The sequence below is a fragment of the Elgaria multicarinata genome, chromosome 9 (genome assembly GCF_023053635.1).
Source record: "Elgaria multicarinata webbii isolate HBS135686 ecotype San Diego chromosome 9, rElgMul1.1.pri, whole genome shotgun sequence".
Classification (NCBI taxonomy): Eukaryota; Metazoa; Chordata; class Lepidosauria; order Squamata; family Anguidae; genus Elgaria; species Elgaria multicarinata.
In genome coordinates, this window is record NC_086179.1 from 17,434,422 (window position 1) to 17,452,957 (window position 18,536).

Genomic DNA, 18,536 nt, shown 5'->3' on the forward strand with positions numbered 1-18,536 from the left:
TCAGTATTTAAACCTTTATCTGTAACAGGCAGATAAAGTTTGCTGCACGTTGTATTGGATTCACATATTTTTAATAGGCAATTGTTTGAGGGTGGGCAGAGGTGGTGGAAGATTGTTTTGCCACATAACAAGCTAATTAAACAGATTGGTTTCCGCAAAAGTTGTGCACTCAAATAAGTTAATATCGATGTCTTGGATTCTAAAACATGAAAATAAGAGACGTTCTGAGAGTGGTTGTGGCAAGGTGTGGAATTTAACACAAAGATCTTACTTGTGTGTTAATTACAGAAGGGGGTACTGAAGTGCACACACACAAAACTTGTGTTGCTCCAAGCTAGAATTATCCAGCAACCCTAAGCGATGCCTCTCTTAGACGTAAGACTCATGCAAGACGAACAGCTACTAGACCAGATCTCCAAAGAAGAGGGAAGAAAATCCACACCCAACCAGGTTGGTGGTGTCACCGGCTCAACATTTCTGAAAGAATTCCAGGTGATGATTTGCTTAATGCTGGTGGACCTTTGTGAAAAGTTCACTTTCTATGGCATTGTCTGCAACATGATCCTTTTCTGCACTGTCAAGCTCGGCTATCACAATTACCAGGCAGCCGTGATCAATCTCTGCTTTGTGGGAGCCTGCATGGTGACACCCGTTTTGATGGGCTGGCTGGCCGAATGCCCAGTTGGGCGGATCAGATTGGTGTATATTTGCGCATTGCTGCATTTTATAGGTAGGTATCTTGTACTAGTATTACCGTATTTCTTCGATTGTAAGACGCCATCGATTGTAAGACGCACACTAATTTCAGTACCACCAACAGAAAAAAAATCCTAAGATACACCCGCGGTTCTAAGATGCACCCCATTTTTAGAGATGTTTATATGGGAAAAAAAGTGTGTCTTAGAATTGAAGAAATAGGGTACGTGTTTGGGATGGCTGTTTTCTTTGACAGACATTTAAAATGCTCCAAGAGCTTTTCAAACTCGGCTTGGAGATTCTGTATGAAAATGGAGGTGTGGGAATTGAATACACCGGATCTACTCTGAATACAAAAGATGCCACTTTTGCATCTCCTGCCATGGAAGTGACATGGCCTGTAATGGGTGGTCTTGCAAGTGATGCTCATGGGAACAGGCAAAAAAATTGACAGATTCTCAGGCACTTCCAGGATACATTTCATTTATTACATTTTTATCTTGCTTTTCTAGCTGACTCGTGCCTACCTTCAAGAAGGCTGTCAAGACTGATCTCTTCCGGCAGGCCTATCCAGTAGAATTTTAGGATATTTTAGTATGTTTTTAGGATGCTTTTAGTACGGTGACCAAACGTCCGGATTAGCCCGGACATGCCAGGAAATCGGGGGGTAAATCCCCGTCCGGCCGGAAATGGCCTCCCTCCGCCTTTTGCCCAGGAAATCGGGGCCTCTCCTTGGTCGTCGTCACCATGGCGACCAAGGAGAGGCCTCAATAGAAGCCAGGGGAGCCAAGATGGGTGTTTCTGTGTTTGGGAAACACGCGGCTCTCGGGGCTTCTATTAGGGCATCTCCTTGGAGGAGACGCTCCAATAGAGAAGCCCAGGCGGCCGGCGCGTTTCCCAATCAAACAAACAACCCCCCTCCCGGCTTAAGACCCACCTTCCTACCTGATCCAGACGCGATTGGATCAGGTAGGAAGGCGGGTCTTAAGCCGGGAGGGGGGTTGTTTGTTTGATTGGGAAACGCGCCGCCCCCGTGGGCTTCTATTGGAGCGTCTCCTCCACGGGGACGCTCCAATAGAAGCCCATTAGAGCAGCGCGTTTCCCAAACAAGGAAACAACCCCCCTCCTGGCTTAAGACCCGCCTTCCTACCTGATCCAGACGCGATTGGATCAGGTAGGAAGGCAGGTCTTAAGCCGGGAGGGGGGTTGTTTGTTTGATTGGGAAATGCGCCGCCCCCATGGGCTTCTATTGGAGCGTCTCCTCCACGGGGACGCTCCAATCGAAGCCCTACAGGTCGACTTGCAGCTTGGGAGCGAGGTAGACCAAACATTAGGGAGAGACTTAAAGCCAGTTTCCAACAAGATGAAACCTTTCTTCTGGAGTTATCAAGAATCTTCATCCCTCCTTTTGCAAATGGCAAAAATAAAAATTCAAGTAATGGACAAGGCTATTGGGAAGGCTCCAGGTTGGGGAAGACTGGCCTGGACTCTTAGCCATAGGTTTAAAGAGCCATAGGTTCCTTGTTTCCCAGTTGTATTTTTAATATTATATTTGTTTGTGTAATGCATTTTGTTTTAATTATACTGAATTGCCCAGAGAGCTTTGCTGGGAGTTAATGTGTGGCATTTTCTAGGATTTATCACACAATCCTATGTGTGTTTACTTAGAAGTAAGTCCCACAACTGGCAATTGGGAGGGCGCTAGGTTGGGGAGGCTGTTTTAGGGGAAGAGTGGCTGGCACTGGTACATATAGGTTTGAACACCCCTTGCCAGCAAGATCCCTTCCTCGCTTCCTAATTGCATTTTTTTAAATATATGTGATTTTATTTTATATTGCAACTGCCCCGAGAATTGGTTGGGAATTGGTTAGTGGCATTTTCTATAGTTCATTGCAATCCTATCCACATTTACTTCGAAGCAAGTTGCAACATGTTTAACTGGCCCCAGGTTGGGGAAGGCTGATTTAGAGGACTGCCTGGGATTGGTAGCCCTTAGCAGCAAGATTCCTTCCTCACTTCCTAATTGCATTTTAAAAAAATCTTATTTTATCAAGTATTTTGTACTGAAATGCCCATAGAGCTTTGCTGGGAGTTGGTTTGTGGCATTTTCTACTATTTATCACACAATCCAATGTGTGTTTACTTAGAAGTAAATCCTAACATGTTTAATTGGCTATTTGGAGGGCACCAGGTTGGGGAAGGCTGAATTAGAGAAGGAAGAATAACTGGACCAGGCACTGATTGCTGGGTGGCATTTTCTGGATTGCTTCAAGCAGCAAAATGTCTTGGGCCAGCCCTGGAACTGTCTCTACTCCCCAGCTTGCCTAGATAGGAAGCAAAGGAGAAGACAACTCCTGCCTTTGATCACATAGCCCTTGATCCAGCAATTGCTTCCAAGCCGCTGGAGCACATGGAGTGGGGGTTTATATTAATAATCCAATCAGCACTCATTACGTGCAAGCCTTTGGCCTCAAATTGGGTAAACGTTTTAAGGATGGTTGTGGTGCCTTTGGTTCACCACTCACATTCACCTGTTTGGCCTGTCTCCACTAAAAACTAGCTTTTCAGTGGAGGCTGGTGACTCTGATGTCAGTGAGGCAATAAATCTGCTGCTGACTTCAGTAGAAACCAGTCAGAATTCTAAAGATGGTACTTGGCAGGCTCGTTTAAAATACTGACTGAAAACAGTTCTCTCTACGATGTGGTGTGTGTGTGTGTGTGTGTGTGTGTGTGAGAGAGAGAGAGAGAGAGAGAGAGAGAGAGAGAGAGAGAGAGAGAGAGAGATTCTGAGACATGGGAGCACATGGAGATGATGCCTTAATCTGTAATATTTTTGACCAGGGATAGGCAACCTGGTGCCCTCCACATGTTTTGAAGTACAGCTCCCATAATTTCTGGCCATTGGCCATGTTGGCTGGGGCTAATGGGAGTTGTAATCCAAAACCAGTCCATCAAATGTTAATTTCAGATACACTGAATGTCTCACTTGTACTTTATTTCAGTGATTTTAACATTAAGATATTATTTAGAACAAGGTTGTCTTAATTGTGAGCTGTGGAACTAGACTTGTGACCAAGGCCATGCCCCCTTGGGGGCTAGGCATGTTGCAGTGAGCACGCCTCCTTGTGTGTCGGCCATGTTGTCCTCCTTTTTGGTTTCCAAAATATGGTCACCCTACTTTTAAGATGTTTTTAAACAGTATGTACCATGTTTTTAATCAGTATTTTAGGTATTTTATGCTTATTGTTGTTCCTCGCCTCGATCCAATCGGAGAGGCGGGTAAGAAATATATTATTATTATTATTATTATTATTATTATTATTATTATTATTATTTCCTGTTGCAGGTACCGCCTTGTTACCTGTCGTCGCCTTCCCCTTTGAAGACTTTTTCATCGATAAGCGCTACGTCCTTCACACCTTGGCTAAACGGGAGCAGGAGGCCCTCTTTTACATAGGGCTGTTTGCCACTTGCTTGGGCTCAGGAGGAATAAGAGCCATAGTGTGCCCCTTAAGTGTATACAACCTTGATGAACATGGACAAAAGGAGCTTCTGTCCTTTTTCAACTGGTTAGTCTTGCTTCGCTGTGTTGCAGTGGGAGAGCAAGTCTGGTTGGGGGCGGTCTCAACAGTTGAAAACCCAATATTTCACCTAAAGGAACTCAGAGGTCCCCGACCTCTGGAGCTGTGGGCACATTTAGGAGTTTAAGAAGTACTGTGTACGTCACCACAAAATGGCTCCCACAGAGGATGTGGCTAGTCGTATAATGGCTGCCATGGGGGCCTGGCTAGTCAAAAGCGAGCTAAAATGGGGTTGGGGGAGAGAAATATTGAGGCTAGAGGCTGGGGGAGGAGGAAATAGGAAGGCAAAGGTGTAGGAGGGAGAGACAGAGCAAGGCGAGGGGGTGGGAGGCGTGAGAAACAGCAAGGTGAAGAGGTGGACGGAGAAATAACAAAGCTAGAGGCTGGGAGGGAAGGGGAAACAGGAAGGCAAAGGTATAGAGAAAGAGCAGGGCTAGAGGCAAAGGCAGAGAAACACTCAGACAAACAAAAGTAAGGACTTCTTCACCCAGCACATAGTTAAACCATGGAATTCACTACCACAAGATGTGGTGATGGCCACCCATTTGGATGGCTTAAAAGGGGGTTGGAGGAATTCCTGGAGGAGAAGGCTATCAATGGCTACTAGTTCTGATGGCTATGTGCTACTTCCAGTTTCCGAGGCAGTAAGCCTATGTGCACCAGTTGCTGGGGAACATGGGTGGGAGGGTGCTGTTGCACCATGTCCTGCTTTGTTGGTCCCTGGTCGACAGCTGGTTGGCCACTGTGTGAACAGAGTGCTGGACTAGATGGACCCTCGGTCTGATCCAGCAGGGCTCTTCTTACGTTCTTATGGTGGGGCGATAGAAATAGGCTAGAAAGGGAGAGCAAGCGAGCTCTAACATATTCCAAGGTATGTATATATAATATAGGAAGTGGCAGGAAGTGGCAAGTATCATGGGTGCCCTTTGAACTGGCTGTAGGTACTATGACACCCATGGGTGCTGCTCTAACTGTTGAGGGGTGTGTTTTTTCTCAAAGGACTTGCAGCTGTGTTTGATTTTTATTAGGCAAGGGCATGGGTTTAGGAAGAAGCCCAAGCAGAACCACCCCCCCAACTATTTCTGGGGCTTCCTGAGGCGAAGTGGGTTTCCCTCCGAAGCCACCAGAACTGAAGCTGGGCCAGAACAAGACTTCATGACCAATAATGAGCTCAGAGACACAGACATTGCAGTTGGAAGCAAATCCAGTTGCACGTAGGCATTTTCTGTCTGTATGAAGTCCAGGTGATGTATGTAAAGCACCTTTTAAGAGAGAGAAAACATCAAGCAAGTGAACAACCTGGGAGTCTGTCTTGGCTACTGGACTAACTGGACTACCTGGACTAACTTGCCAAGAGGGCTGTTGTAGCTCAGTGGTAGAGCACATACCGTGGATACAGAAAATTGCTGGTTCAATCCTCGGTAATTCCAGGCAGGGCTAGGAAAGACACCTGTGTTCCCTATGTATCAATCCTGAGCTTAATGGGCCAGTTAGTCTTGTTCCATAGAAAGCAGCTTTCTTTGTTCCTAAGGATGCAATCCTATGCATGTTTAGACAGGAACAAAAGGCCTACAATTCCCAGTATTCCGGCTGGGGAATACTGGGAGTTGTATGCTTTTTTTCTGTCTAAACATGCATAGGATTGAACCCTAAGAAATGATTCCAACTCTATTCTATGATTCTCGTCAGCTGATTCCTTTAGCACTTTGTTTGTTAAGAAGCAATTAGTGTGCAGACATGGGCCATTCAATGCAAGTGAAGATCTGGATGAACGGTGATGGTTTTGAAGGATTGGTTCAGTGTAAACCCAGCATGCACCAAGTTATTGCTACTGCTTTCCTCGGAGTGGTTATTTATGACTAGCCATTCTGGGGAATCTAGAGTACACTTAGAGCTTCCCTGCATGAGTGATTTATTGCACGCTCATGATGGGCCACTTATGGAAGTTTGCAGGTCATTTACATGTTGTTGTTAACCTCCAGGATGTCTCCCATGATGGGCCACTTATGGAAGTTTGCAGGTCATTTACATGTTGTTGTTAACCTCCAGGATGTCTTCCATGCCTTCCTCCTCTGATCTCGCTTTAAAAAATAGAGCGAGATAATGCAGTATTTAAAATAATCGTGGGATTAATTCTGCCACTAGATGGCAGTCTTTCATTGAACTTTATGGAACATTGCTCAGAGAAGAAGTTTTCAATTACAAATCATGTGGTCGCTGTTGCTTGCCATCTAAGGAGCCCATAGTTAACGTGGAAATGTTTTTTCCTTAATGTAGAGACGCCCTAAGTGGCTTTCTAGCTTCTTCCAGGCAGACGGTTTACCCTCGTGTACCAGGCAAGCTTTACTGAAAGTCACAGGAGAATATGTTAGCAAAAGAGCTAATACCACTAATTTGGATCTTTAGACAAGGAGATCTTGGATGGGGGGGGGGATATATGAATAGAAAAGAGCCAGTATGTTGTAATAGTTAGAGTGTTGAACTAAGGCTCTGTAGACCCAGGTTGAAATCCCCAGTCAGCCATGAAGCTTACTGGGTGACTTTGAGCCAGTCAACGGCTCTCAGGCTAACCTACTTCACGGGGTTGTTGTGAGGACAAAAGGGGAAGGTGAGAACTAAAAACTTCACCCTGAGGTCCTTGGAGGAAAGGCAGGATATAAATGTAATAAATATACATAAATGATCACATTGTCTAACTCTAGCTTCTTTCTGGGTCCCTGGACAGTAAAGGGTGTGTAGCTACAATGCCTTATAAATTCCATTTAATTTTTCCTTGGGAAGCCATTGTAAATGTCTGCCCATATGATTTTAAGTAAGTCTGATTAAAAGTAAGTTATCTGTGATTTATTTCATGCTCAGTGAAGATCTGGGTAAGTGATAGATTTGAAGGACTGGTTCAGTGTGTACCCAGCATGTACAGGGGTATTGCTGGTTCAGTGTGTACCCATCTGTGTACCATTTTTTAATGTCTACAGTTGTGAGGAAGTCATTCGGTTTAAACACATCCTGAAAAACACTGTAAAACTGTACATGTGGTAACCAATTTGCAAGCTTCTCATGTAGGAATGTTTTCAGAAAGACCTCCTTGCAATGTGAAAGCAAAGGAAAAGGCTAATTCTGAGGTTGTTTTCTTCCTACCTCAGGATTGGTCATGTGGTCTGGTCCAAAGCATTGGAAAGCAAGATGTTAATTCTGGGTTTGTGTAGGAGGAGAAGGCTTGATAGAACAAAATGCTTTATGGGAGTTCAGTATATTTTAATATTGATAATTAAAGTATCAATGGAAATGTATTAGCTGTGTTCCTATGGGGATAATTTTCTCAATATATTTTCTTGACTTTCTTCACCCACCCTCTGAAAAAAATTATGCTGATACATCTGCATTTTGGATTAAATCCGAATGTTTCCAAATATTGCAGCTTTACTGAAGGTGAAAAGATGGTTTAGTTCCTTGAAGCAAATTCTTCCTCCTTGACCTACCCAAAGGAGTGAATGAGAGAGAGAAATCTTCCTTTTTAAAAATTCAATTCTGGGTTTTAATCCTTAATTAGCAACATCATTTTGATTAAATAAGACTCCAGAGAATTAAGGCTGAAGACCAATCTGAACCGTTGCTCAGGAGAATTTATTGTACTGCAGTCCTAGTAATTCAGAGTTTTTTGTTTAATCAAAGTGACACTTTTTCTGGTGTTGATTACAAAGGGGAAGATTAATGGGTATAAAATGTATCCTTGGGGTAATCCAAGCAGGGCATTGCTTGGGGCTTTTGCTAGGATAAGAAAGGCAGGTCATAACCCCACACCCCAATTTCTATAGCAGTATTTGGTCTGAAAAAAGAATGCATGAATATGATTCTAAATCTATCAAAATGAAACTTAGCCTTTGGCTGTGTCTCTGTAAAATGTAATTATAGGCAATGCCTCTTTACTTGAAAGTTGGCCATAATAATTAGGGCTGAACACTGCCTCCATTCCCCCCCCCCCACTCAATTTGACTCAGAGGCCAATTTGGAGCTTCCAAATCAGCCCCGATTTGACTTAGGGCGCCTGGCACTGTCACAGCCCACCCTGGGTAGGTTTCTGAATCTGAAGTAGGGTGGGTGTTGTGGTTTCCGAAGCACGCAGGAAGCCCAGTGTGAGGCTGACCGGAGGTCCATTGCATTAGATCTATAACAGCTGGAAATGGCCATTTCTGGCCACAGTAATTTACTACAACAGGTCAGAGTGACCCTCACAGAGGAAGGGTGGTTCGGTGGTGCGCATGGAATCTTCAGGTAAGTCTGCTTCGGGTCGATATATCCCAATCTGGTCCTGAACCAGATTCGGGCCATGACGAAGCATTCCACTCAGATTCGGGGTTCGGGAATGAGGCGAAGCACACCCCTAATACAATTGTGTATAATCTACCGTATTTTTTTTTATTCTAAGACGCACCCCATTTTTAGAGATGTTTATTTGGGGGGAAAAGGGCATCTTAGAATCAAAGAAATACTTCCCTCACCGCCCAGCCAACCTCCTCCCCCCCCCCGCCCCGCGCTTTCTTCTAATGGTTATGTCCTTTTCTTTTTTCCCTCTGTGAGAGAAGAAACTGCCGTTTGCGCGGGAAGAAGGGGGGGCGTTGAAACAAAGAGTAAACTTAACTCTTCAGTCCCGCTCTTTACTTGTCTGTGTACCAGGGGACGACGACACGCGAGTAAGTCCCATGGAAATCGATGGGACTTACGAATAAATTTGACTAACAAAAAACCAGGCGCTTACCCAACCAGCTCCTCCTCGTTCGCATGGCTCGAGGCTGTTGCAGGAGCTTCCTCTTTTCCTCTTGCCGTATTGCTTCGATTCTAAGACGCCATTGATTCTAAGACGCACTCCATTTTTAGAGCTGTTTATTTAGGGAAAAAAGTGCGTCTTGGAATCGAAGAAATACGGTATATGCTTTGAAAAGAGAATTCACCGGCAAAGCAGGCCTTAAAGCTGGCCATCAATTCCAGAAATTTAGCTGTCTTAACACTGACAACACCAAGGCGAAGGGAGGTATTGAGGTAACTGTTGGTCCACCCACGTAATGGCCCATAGCCAGATCTTTTGTGGTGAGGTGGCAAAACAGGTACTTGAATACGTTTGTGGTTTAGAGGTATTCAATATTTAACTTTATTTATTCTACGGAAGCCCAGTCCTAAGAGCTTCCAATCTACGCAAAGTCCTGCTGGCCTCTTGCTGGCAGGGTGGAAGAAATTGTGGAGGTGTGTTTTGTGAAGGAAAAATCGGCCTGCAGAGGGCTTTTTTCTTTTCTTTTTTGCCTTTACAAAAAAAAAATTTTTTTTGATCAGCCTCAGAGCTGATCTAAATTCCCTCTGTGTTGGTAGCTGGGGAGGGGGGGATCATGGATCTAGTGGATCCACATCCTCTCCCTTCCCATTTACCACCACATCCTGAATATGCCTCTTCCCTGCCCCCCTTTTAAGAGGTTGGAGTTCTGACCTTCTAGAGCATAGGTGGGCAACTGCAGGCTACATGCAGCCCCTGCCCTACCTTGATTATTATTTTTTTAGGAACAAGATGGTGTTGCTAAAAGGGTCACAGTTTGCTTGATAACAAGCTAATTTTAGCCTCTTTAGCATTGTTGAGTGCTATACAATGAGCCAGCATTAATTTTTGTTTCCTTTCCCAGTGTGGCCCATGGTGCAAGTGGGGGGAATCTATGGGTGAAAGGGACCCCAGACCTCCCACAGTTACCTGTCATACAGACAACCTCCATGATGGCTGGGAGAGTCCAGGAGGAGGAGATTGGAGGGTTCATTACACGAGGTTGAAATCCCACATCTTGACCAGGGCTTTCTGCTTCTGTTTTCTTTCCGGGATTACGATGGGCTCCTTTACATAGTGGACACGTGAATTGAATTGAATTGAAAACTTCCCTTTTCTATCCTTTCCGTTACAATGAGCCTTCCAGTGGCTGAATTATAGCACTCCGGCAGCATTTCATACCACCGTTCAATTGGAATAATGCACCTTATTGCGATATCTCCAATGTTTTTGAAAGTGGGATAAAAGTCATCAACCATGGGAGAGGCCCTAGAGGTTGATGACACCATGTAATCCCTCTCTCACTCACTCTCACATACACAGATTGAGAAATGCCTCTTGTAAAATGAAGCCTGCTGCAATCTGTATGTGCAACATCTAAGAAATAAACATCAGGAATATTACCTTTTATCCTTATGCAAATTCAGTTGATAGATTACTCAACTGAAATTTGTATGATCGAGGGTTTTAAAATGTATTTAATTGGGCTGCAGCCCAATTTAAAACAGAGGTCCTGTATTCAGTGAGCCCAACATTCTAGCTCCCATCTTGAAGAATTTGACTCCCATTTTCTCATGGAGTACGGGAACCCACCATTCTGTTCCTACCATGCTAAATTGTCTGTTCCCCCCTCTCCTTTTAAGAAGAGCTGAGTCACTGTTGCTGGAATGAGAACTGTGGATTCCAACCACTCTAAGCAAACTCCAGGTTTTGACCTCTATGTCATTATCTTCATATTAACTTTTAACTGCTGGAAGTGTTGCTATAGAAAAAGAATGATCTTTTGTATAATTGAACTACAGTGTTTTTAAGTAGCATTCCCATCATAGATATTAGGCTCTTCTGAACAAGTGGTTTATTTCACACTCATGATTTATTTCACACTCATGGAAGTTTGCAGGTCCACTACACGATATCGCCAGTGACCAGGACGTCTCCTACACTATGCCCTGGAAATCCCACTATTAACAGAACCAATTTTAATGTGGTAATATCCAGAAAAGAGCTGATCTTCTGCCACTAGGTACCATTGTCTCAATGGAAGTGAACAGAGGAGAAGTATTGAATTCAAAGCACGTGGTCATTCCTCCGCCCATGTAATGCAACCCATAACAATCGCGCCAAAGAAGCAAGAAACACAGCGTCCTGGGTAAGCAATGTGATTTCCCCTTAATGTAGAGACACTCATAGACTTGAGGGGGCAGGATGTTTCTGTCTTCAGTGAAATACTTAGCAACTTTAGTTGCCCAGAAAAGGCAGGCTACTTAACCTGTCTGTTGTTCAACTCAGTTCCATAGAAAAAAAGCATTCAGGAGTTAAGACATTGACTTTGGGATCTGCTTGTGGCTTTGCCATAGGTCTCTGGTTGGGTGCGGGGGGAAACAAGTGTGAACCGCCCAGAGAGCTCCGGCTATTGGGCGGTATAGAAATGTAATAAATAAATAAATAAATAAATAAATAAATAAGATGCTCTAATGTTTTGTTAGGCCTTTGGTCTGATCCAGCAGGCCTGTTCTAATTTATTTATTTATTCATTTCAGAGAATTTCTATACCGCTTTTCTTTCTTTTTTAAAAAATAAATAAATCCCAAAGCTGTTTACAAAATAAAAGCATGATAAAACACAATAAAAACCAATAGTTAAAACAAGAAACAACGCTAAAAACAATACAATTTTGCTAAAATAGTCGGGGGGGGTGGAGGTGGTGGCAGCGGCTGACATTGCTAGCTGTCAGGGAAATGCCTGGCCAAATAAGTGCGTCTTTAGTTGTCAGTGGAAGCATCCCTCACTAGGAACCTGCCTGATCTCAGCGGGGAGATTATTCCATCATGGCGGACACCACAGTTGAGAAGGCCCTCCACACTAGGGGCAAACAAACCTTAGTAGGCCCACAGCATGGACAAGAACGTAGAGACCAGGGCAGCCTGAACAGGTGAAGGTAGTCGCTCAGATCATCTGCGACATTATTACGTTTAGGGTGCTTATCCTATGCATGTTTAGGCAGGGGGGAAGTCCTACAGCTCCCAGTTTAGGATTGCATCCATATTTTATTTATTTAGAATCATAGAATCATAGAATAGTAGAGTTGGAAGGGGCCTACAAGGCCATCGAGTCCAACCCCCTGCTCAATGCAGGAATCTACCCTAAAGCATCCCTGACAGATGGCTGTCCAGCTGCCTCTTGAAGGCCTCTAGCGTGGGAGAGCCTACAACCTCCCTAGGTAACTGGTTCCATTGTCGTACTGCTCTAACAGCCAGGAAGTTTTTCCTCATGTCCAGCCGGAATCTGACTTCCTGTAACTTGAGCCCGTTATTCTGTGTCCTGCTCTCTGCGATGATCGAGAAGAGATCCTGGCCCTCCTCTGTGTGACAACCTTTTAAGTATTTGAAGACTGCTATCATTTCTCCCCTCAATCTTCTCTTCTCCAGGCTAAACATGCCCAGTTCTTTCAGTCTCTCTTCATAGGGCTTTGAAACAACTGGGCATGTTTAGCCTGGAGAAGCAGTTTATTACCGTTCTATTTCACTCAATAGCTAAAGCTCTTGTCTTTTTCCTGTCTCACTGTTCCTCATCCCTGGCTGCTATGGCAGGAAGAGGAGCACATGGCATGATAAAACCAGATCCTGCATTTCTTGATTTCACATTACAGGGGACAGGAGAGGGAACTAGAGCCTCTCTACATTAAGGGGGAAATAACCTGCAAGAAAACCTGGCTTTCTTTTCTTCAGGTCTTTTCACATTCACTACGGGTTCTTTTAGACAGCTACCAATGGAGACCACATGATTTTGAACTGAAAAGGAAATTCAAAGGAAGCCTATTCTTTTAAACGAAACACTGCCATCTAGTGGTGGAATGAATCCCAACATAAATTAGATATTTGATTATCTCTGTGTTTTTTTAAAAACGGGATTACTGGGGGAAACCACAGGAGACATCCTGGCTGTTGACAACATTATGTAATGAACCCATAAACTTCCGGGAGTGGCCAATCACAAATGTGCTATAAATTGTTCATTTAGAGAAGCCCCTAGTCTGATTTTGGCAGCCAACCTGCGTTCCTTGCGGTGTCTTATTCTGCCCTAAATCTTAGCTGTTTACATACTATGCTTTGTTCTCTTCGTTTCTGAAAGTGAGAGAGAAATATTTCTTCCCTCTTGTTTTTTTTTTTGTGTGTGTGTGACAAACTTACTAATCTCTAAGGCTGAGCATTGCTAGATAACTCACACAGCTTCTTGCGATACAAATGTTTTAAAGGAAAGACGAAACAGGCTAAAAAAGAAAAAATGTTGAAATTCTCGTGGCTTTCAAGGATGACCTTGGTGGATGGGGACCTTGGTTTCGTGGCATTCAGACATTTTGCTGGCACCCTTGACAGACACCAAAGGGTTCTCAGCAGCACTAAATTCACTCAAATTGGATCTGTCATTGTTCTTTCCTTTGGCTGCTGTCCGTATTCTGCTCGGCGTGCTGTGCCGATGTACCGCTCCAACTCTGCCGCTGTCATTCTTTGCTCTAACAAGATGAAAGATGATTTTGTACAGCGTTTAAAACCAGCTGGGGGATTCTCGCACTCTCTGGGCCTCCAACATATAAAGGTACCGCCCTGACCTTTCGAGTCCTTAAATGCTCTTGATCTTAAATTACTGGCTTTTAAAAACACTTCAGAATTATGGCTGTCAGCCTGATTGAAGAAATCAGGTAGAGCAGTTCTATGGAGGTGGGGTGGCCAGGTGTCCTACTCTACCGAGGACGGTCCTCCAATTGAAGGGCTGTCCAGCCCTAGTCCAATTTAAAATTAAAGAGTCAGAAGAAGAGCAAGCAGGCTGGGGCCTTGCATTTGCCCCTCATCAGTTAGCACTGGGGCAGCAAACTGAGCAGGCACACAGATCACCTGGTTGTGCTATGGTGAGATGTATTTTCTATTAAAATTGCAAATATTATTTCTAAATTTGCATCAATGCATATAAATTACCATGTATTTATTTATTTATTAAGACATTTGTATCCCGCCCATATCACAAGGTTCTCAGGGCAGCATACAGATAAAATCATACAACCAATATAAAACAATAAATATGCGTAGCTGAAAACAAATTAAACCATTCATAAGCTAAAACCAGTACAAAATTTAAAAACAGTAAAACCAATTAAAACATATTAAAACTGTGTATAGGCTTGGTGAATATTAGCCACCAAAGGCTTTGTTAAAAAGCCGTGTCTTAACTTGGTGCTGGAATAAAAACAGCGTTGCCGCCAGTCAGGCCTCCAAGGGGAGGGCATTCCACAGCTGGGGAGACACCACAGAGAAAGCCCTCTCCCACATCCCACCATAGCGTATGTCTCGTGTTGGCGGGACGCGGAGGAGGGCTCCTCCAACAGACCTCAAATCTCGGGCAGGAAAATGGATGTCCTCTTTTCTTAGTTTTGGGGATGGATTTCCTCTTTTTTTGGCAATGCATAAGTGACTAGGGTGGCCATATGAAAAGGAGGACAGGACTCCTGTATCTTTAATAGTTGCATAGAAAAGGGAATTTCAGCAGGTGTCATTTGTATATATGGAGAACCTGGTGAAATTCCCTCTTCATCACAGCAGTTAAAGCTGCAGGAGCTATAAGAGGGGGAGTCTACACACCGTTCCGAAGGCACCCCGAAGCCACTTGAGGGCGCCCCGAAAAAGCTTGTGTAGTATGTACCTTAATCGTCCCCAGAAGAGGCGGAGGAGGAGGTGTGTTTTGGCAGCACAGACTGCGGGCGGGCTGCTCCTGGCTCCGTTTTCCTTTAGCCAGCAGGCCCTGCGAGAGCTACCAGCAGCGGGGCTGGGTCGTGGGAGGGAAGAGAGTGGACGAGTGAGGAAAGGGGAGGGCGCCTCCCACGCCCCCGGGACCGCGCAGGGGCCTCCGCCCCCCCTTTCCTCGCCCTTCGGAATGCCGAAGCACGCCTCCTCCTCCTCCTTTTCTGGGGACGATTAAGGTACATAGTACACGAGTGTTTTCGGGGCGCCCTCAAGTGGCTTCGGGGCACCTTCGGAACGGTGTGTAGACTCCCCTAGAGTGACCAGATTTAAAAGAGGGCAGGGCACCTGCAGCTTTAACTGGTGTGATGAAGAGGGAATTCCATATATCCAAATGACACCTGCTGAAATTCCCTTTTCAATACAACTGTTAAAGACACAGGAGCCCTGTCCTCCTTTTCATAGGGTCACCCTATAAGTGACCACCTTAGCGAAGGAGGTTCTCTGCCGTATCCAGGCCCGACGGGGCTTGTGCCAGCCAGGGCAGAAGGGTGTTGTTGTTGGAAGGGCGTGTTCTTTTCATTGCTCCAGCTCCAAGCCTGCTATAGGTTTTTCCCTGTTTGGTGAGCATGTTGGGGCTTTGAATGCTGCATATCTAAAGCCTCCCTGGATTCATCCCTGTTTCCCTCGAATTATCCCCTACAGCATAAAGCTGTCATCGTTGCTGTTGCTAGCTAAATCATACCCCGGGCGGCAGCACTCCTAAGATCCTTTGCATACCAGGAAAAGGGTTTAAGGGGGGAAATGTAAAAAATCATTAAAAAAATCAACGGGTGACCCAATCCGATTCAAATTCGGTATGCTTAAAGCTCTCCTTAATATCTATTACTCTGCCAATTTTGATGTCTTTATCTTTAAAACTTACGCAGATGTAAGCATTTGTTTAATTTGTACTTCGGAGAACAACAAATGATTCGCTCCTAAACAGGTAGCAAAATAGGTTGATTCTTTTGGCTTTAAAGTACAATTAAAGCAGGATGCATGGGAGTACTTCACAGTCAAAGCAGATTATAAACCGGAAAACTTCAGAGTCCTTTGCACGCAATTCGCAGTGATTGAAGAGTATAACCCCGGTGTGATGAAGCTATTTGTCCCTACCAAAGCCGAAGCTCCAGAGGAGGGTTGATGGCTCTTGCAACAAGGCGGCCTCTAGTGGCACAACTTTCCCTCTGAGCGCCTCCTTCTCCACCTTCATTCGGTCATTCATTTCATTTATTACATTTCTGTACCACCCCATAGCCAAAGTTTTCTGGGCCGTTCACAGCATGATCAAACGTAACTAAAAACAAACAAACTTTAACATTCTGAAATTTAAAGCAGTTTGAAAACAAATTGGAAACACTTGACACTAAAATTACCAGGACCTGATAAGAGACTAAAACACCCCATCATATGCAGTCAAACTTTAAAGAAAGTCTTTAGCTTGCACTGAAAAGAGGACAATGTGGGTGCCAGGCGGACCTCACTGGGGAGAGTGGGCCATAATTGGGTGGCCACCACTAAAACCGCCCTTCTCCCTTGTTGCTGCCCTCTGAACCTCCCTTGGAGGAGGCACTCAGAGGAGAGTCTCAGATGTTGACCACAGTGTATAAGTAGGTTCATACCGAGAGAGGCATGCATCAGGTATTGCACTCCCAAGCTGTGTCAGGCTTTCCAGGTCATGACTAACACCTTGAATTGGGTTTGCAACATACATTTAGCCAAAGAGGGATGTTTGCAAAACACTATGACCCCTCTCTGATGCCCCCCTGGGGACTTCAGGATTTTACCCTTAGTTGATGAATCATATGGATTTAAACTGATTAAATCCAAATACACTTCTATATCAATAAAAGAATAGTTCTAAAGGGAAATAAGCATGCCTTTTTTTTCGTACTTGGATGATGCGTTGACATGTCACAGGAAGTACCAAGCTAGAGACATTGGCTTTTATTTGTGGAAGAAGTGGAATTGAATAACTCTTCTAAAGGTGGCGATTGCCACTTGCAATTCTTATCTGTATAAATATTAAAACGAAATGTACTCCCTGGATTTAAACCTGGGGCACTTTTTTAGTTGATTGATACAGTTCCCTGATCGTCATCGAACTTGGTTGGTTGAGGACCGATCAGTTTGGAACTGAAACAACCCCCCTTCCCCAAAATAAAGTAGAGGCTTCTATCTCCTTGAGGAACTCCTTGCAGAAACATTTTCTCAAGTGGCATGGTACATGAGCAAGCAGGCTGGGCAGATATCTGAACTCTGCTGGAACTGCAGGTGGGACGGTGACACTTTTGCATTCACCCTGTAGTTCTACGCAGAGAATGTGGATAGGGAGACATTTTTCTCCCTCTCTCATAATACTAGAACCCTATGGGGTCATCCCAGGAAGCTGATTGGTAGGAGATGCAGGACAAATAAAAGGAAGTACTTCTTCACACAGCGCACAGTTAAATTATGGAACTCACTACCACAGGATGTAGGGATGGCCACCAATTTGAGTGGCTTTAAAAGGGGGTTGGATAAATTCCTGGAGGCGAAGGCTATCAATGGCTGCTAGCCCTGATGGTTGTGTGCTATCTCCAGTATTCGAGGCAGTAAGCCTGCGTGCACCAATTGCTGGGGAACATGGGTGGGAGGGTGCTGTTGCACCATGTCCTGCCTTTTTGGTACTTGGCCGATGGCTGGTTGGCCACTGTGTGAACAGAGTGCTGGACTGGATGGACCCTGGGTCTGATCCAGCATGACACTTCTTATGTTCTTACGCCCCATGTTGGCTCCAAAGGGTGGGAAGGAAGCGATGGAGAGAAAATGACCACATCTGTCACCTTAGTGATACCTATCTTAGTTACATACATCCCCAGAAGTGCATACAGACTGTCCCCCTTTTGGTCAAGAAACAGAAGCACCACCAGCCAAATTCAGAAGTGACCAAGCATTCGGCTGGCTGCCTGCCTGGGATTGGCTCATCCAAATCTGCCCTATGAATTCTATTTTAAAATGAACTGGCCGGTTCTGATGAATAATTGTTGGCCCTCATATCCCTCCTGAAATGACTATTCTCTGCATTTTGCCCTGTAGGTTTTATTGGCTGGTAAACTTAAGTTCAGCCATTGTCTTCATCAGCATTTCGTACATCCAGCAATCGGTGGCCAAAAACCTTGGCTTCCTTATTCCCTTTGTGTCTGTCCTGATGGCTCTGATCACAATTCACATGGCGCGCAGTGAAATGATTTACCACCCTCCAAAAGGTAAGCAGTGAAATTATGTGTTGTTGTTTTTATATCAAGGGGGAAGCACCCTAGCTGTAAAAATGCAGTCTTGAATTTGCCAGCATCCGGGCTTGTGCAGAGAGCTGCCATGAATACAAGAGGTTCTCCTCTTCAGACTGTCCATGAGTTGACAGCAACAAATACAATGATGGAGGGGGATGAGAGTAGAACACTCCCTCTCTGCACACACTTACTCTAATCAGGTTCTTCAGAACGAGTAGGTCCTATGCCAATGCCATGTTTACACATGATTTGAACAAAATTTAAGATTTCGGAATATTGCAGTTACAATAATAACTTCTCCTAGAGCATCATCAGACAAGCGGTTTTTCACAGGGCCTTTTGACGCCGCCGTCTGCTTTCGACGCGTCTCCCGTTCCTTCTGGTCTTCTTTCCGTGACAAAATAAGCCCCCA

General features: G+C 44.6%; 1 protein-coding gene across 1 annotated transcript in view; it reads left to right on the top strand.

Moving 5' to 3' along the window:
- The first annotated feature begins 360 nt into the window (after window positions 1-360).
- SLC15A5 (solute carrier family 15 member 5) overlaps window positions 361-18,536 on the top strand; it is a 49,845-nt gene continuing 31,669 nt past the window's right edge. Inside the window, exons 1-3 of the mRNA XM_063134425.1 lie at window positions 361-730; window positions 4,043-4,265; window positions 17,931-18,100. Coding sequence (XP_062990495.1) covers window positions 361-730; window positions 4,043-4,265; window positions 17,931-18,100 — 763 coding nt within the window. The remainder of the gene's footprint in view (window positions 731-4,042; window positions 4,266-17,930; window positions 18,101-18,536) is intronic.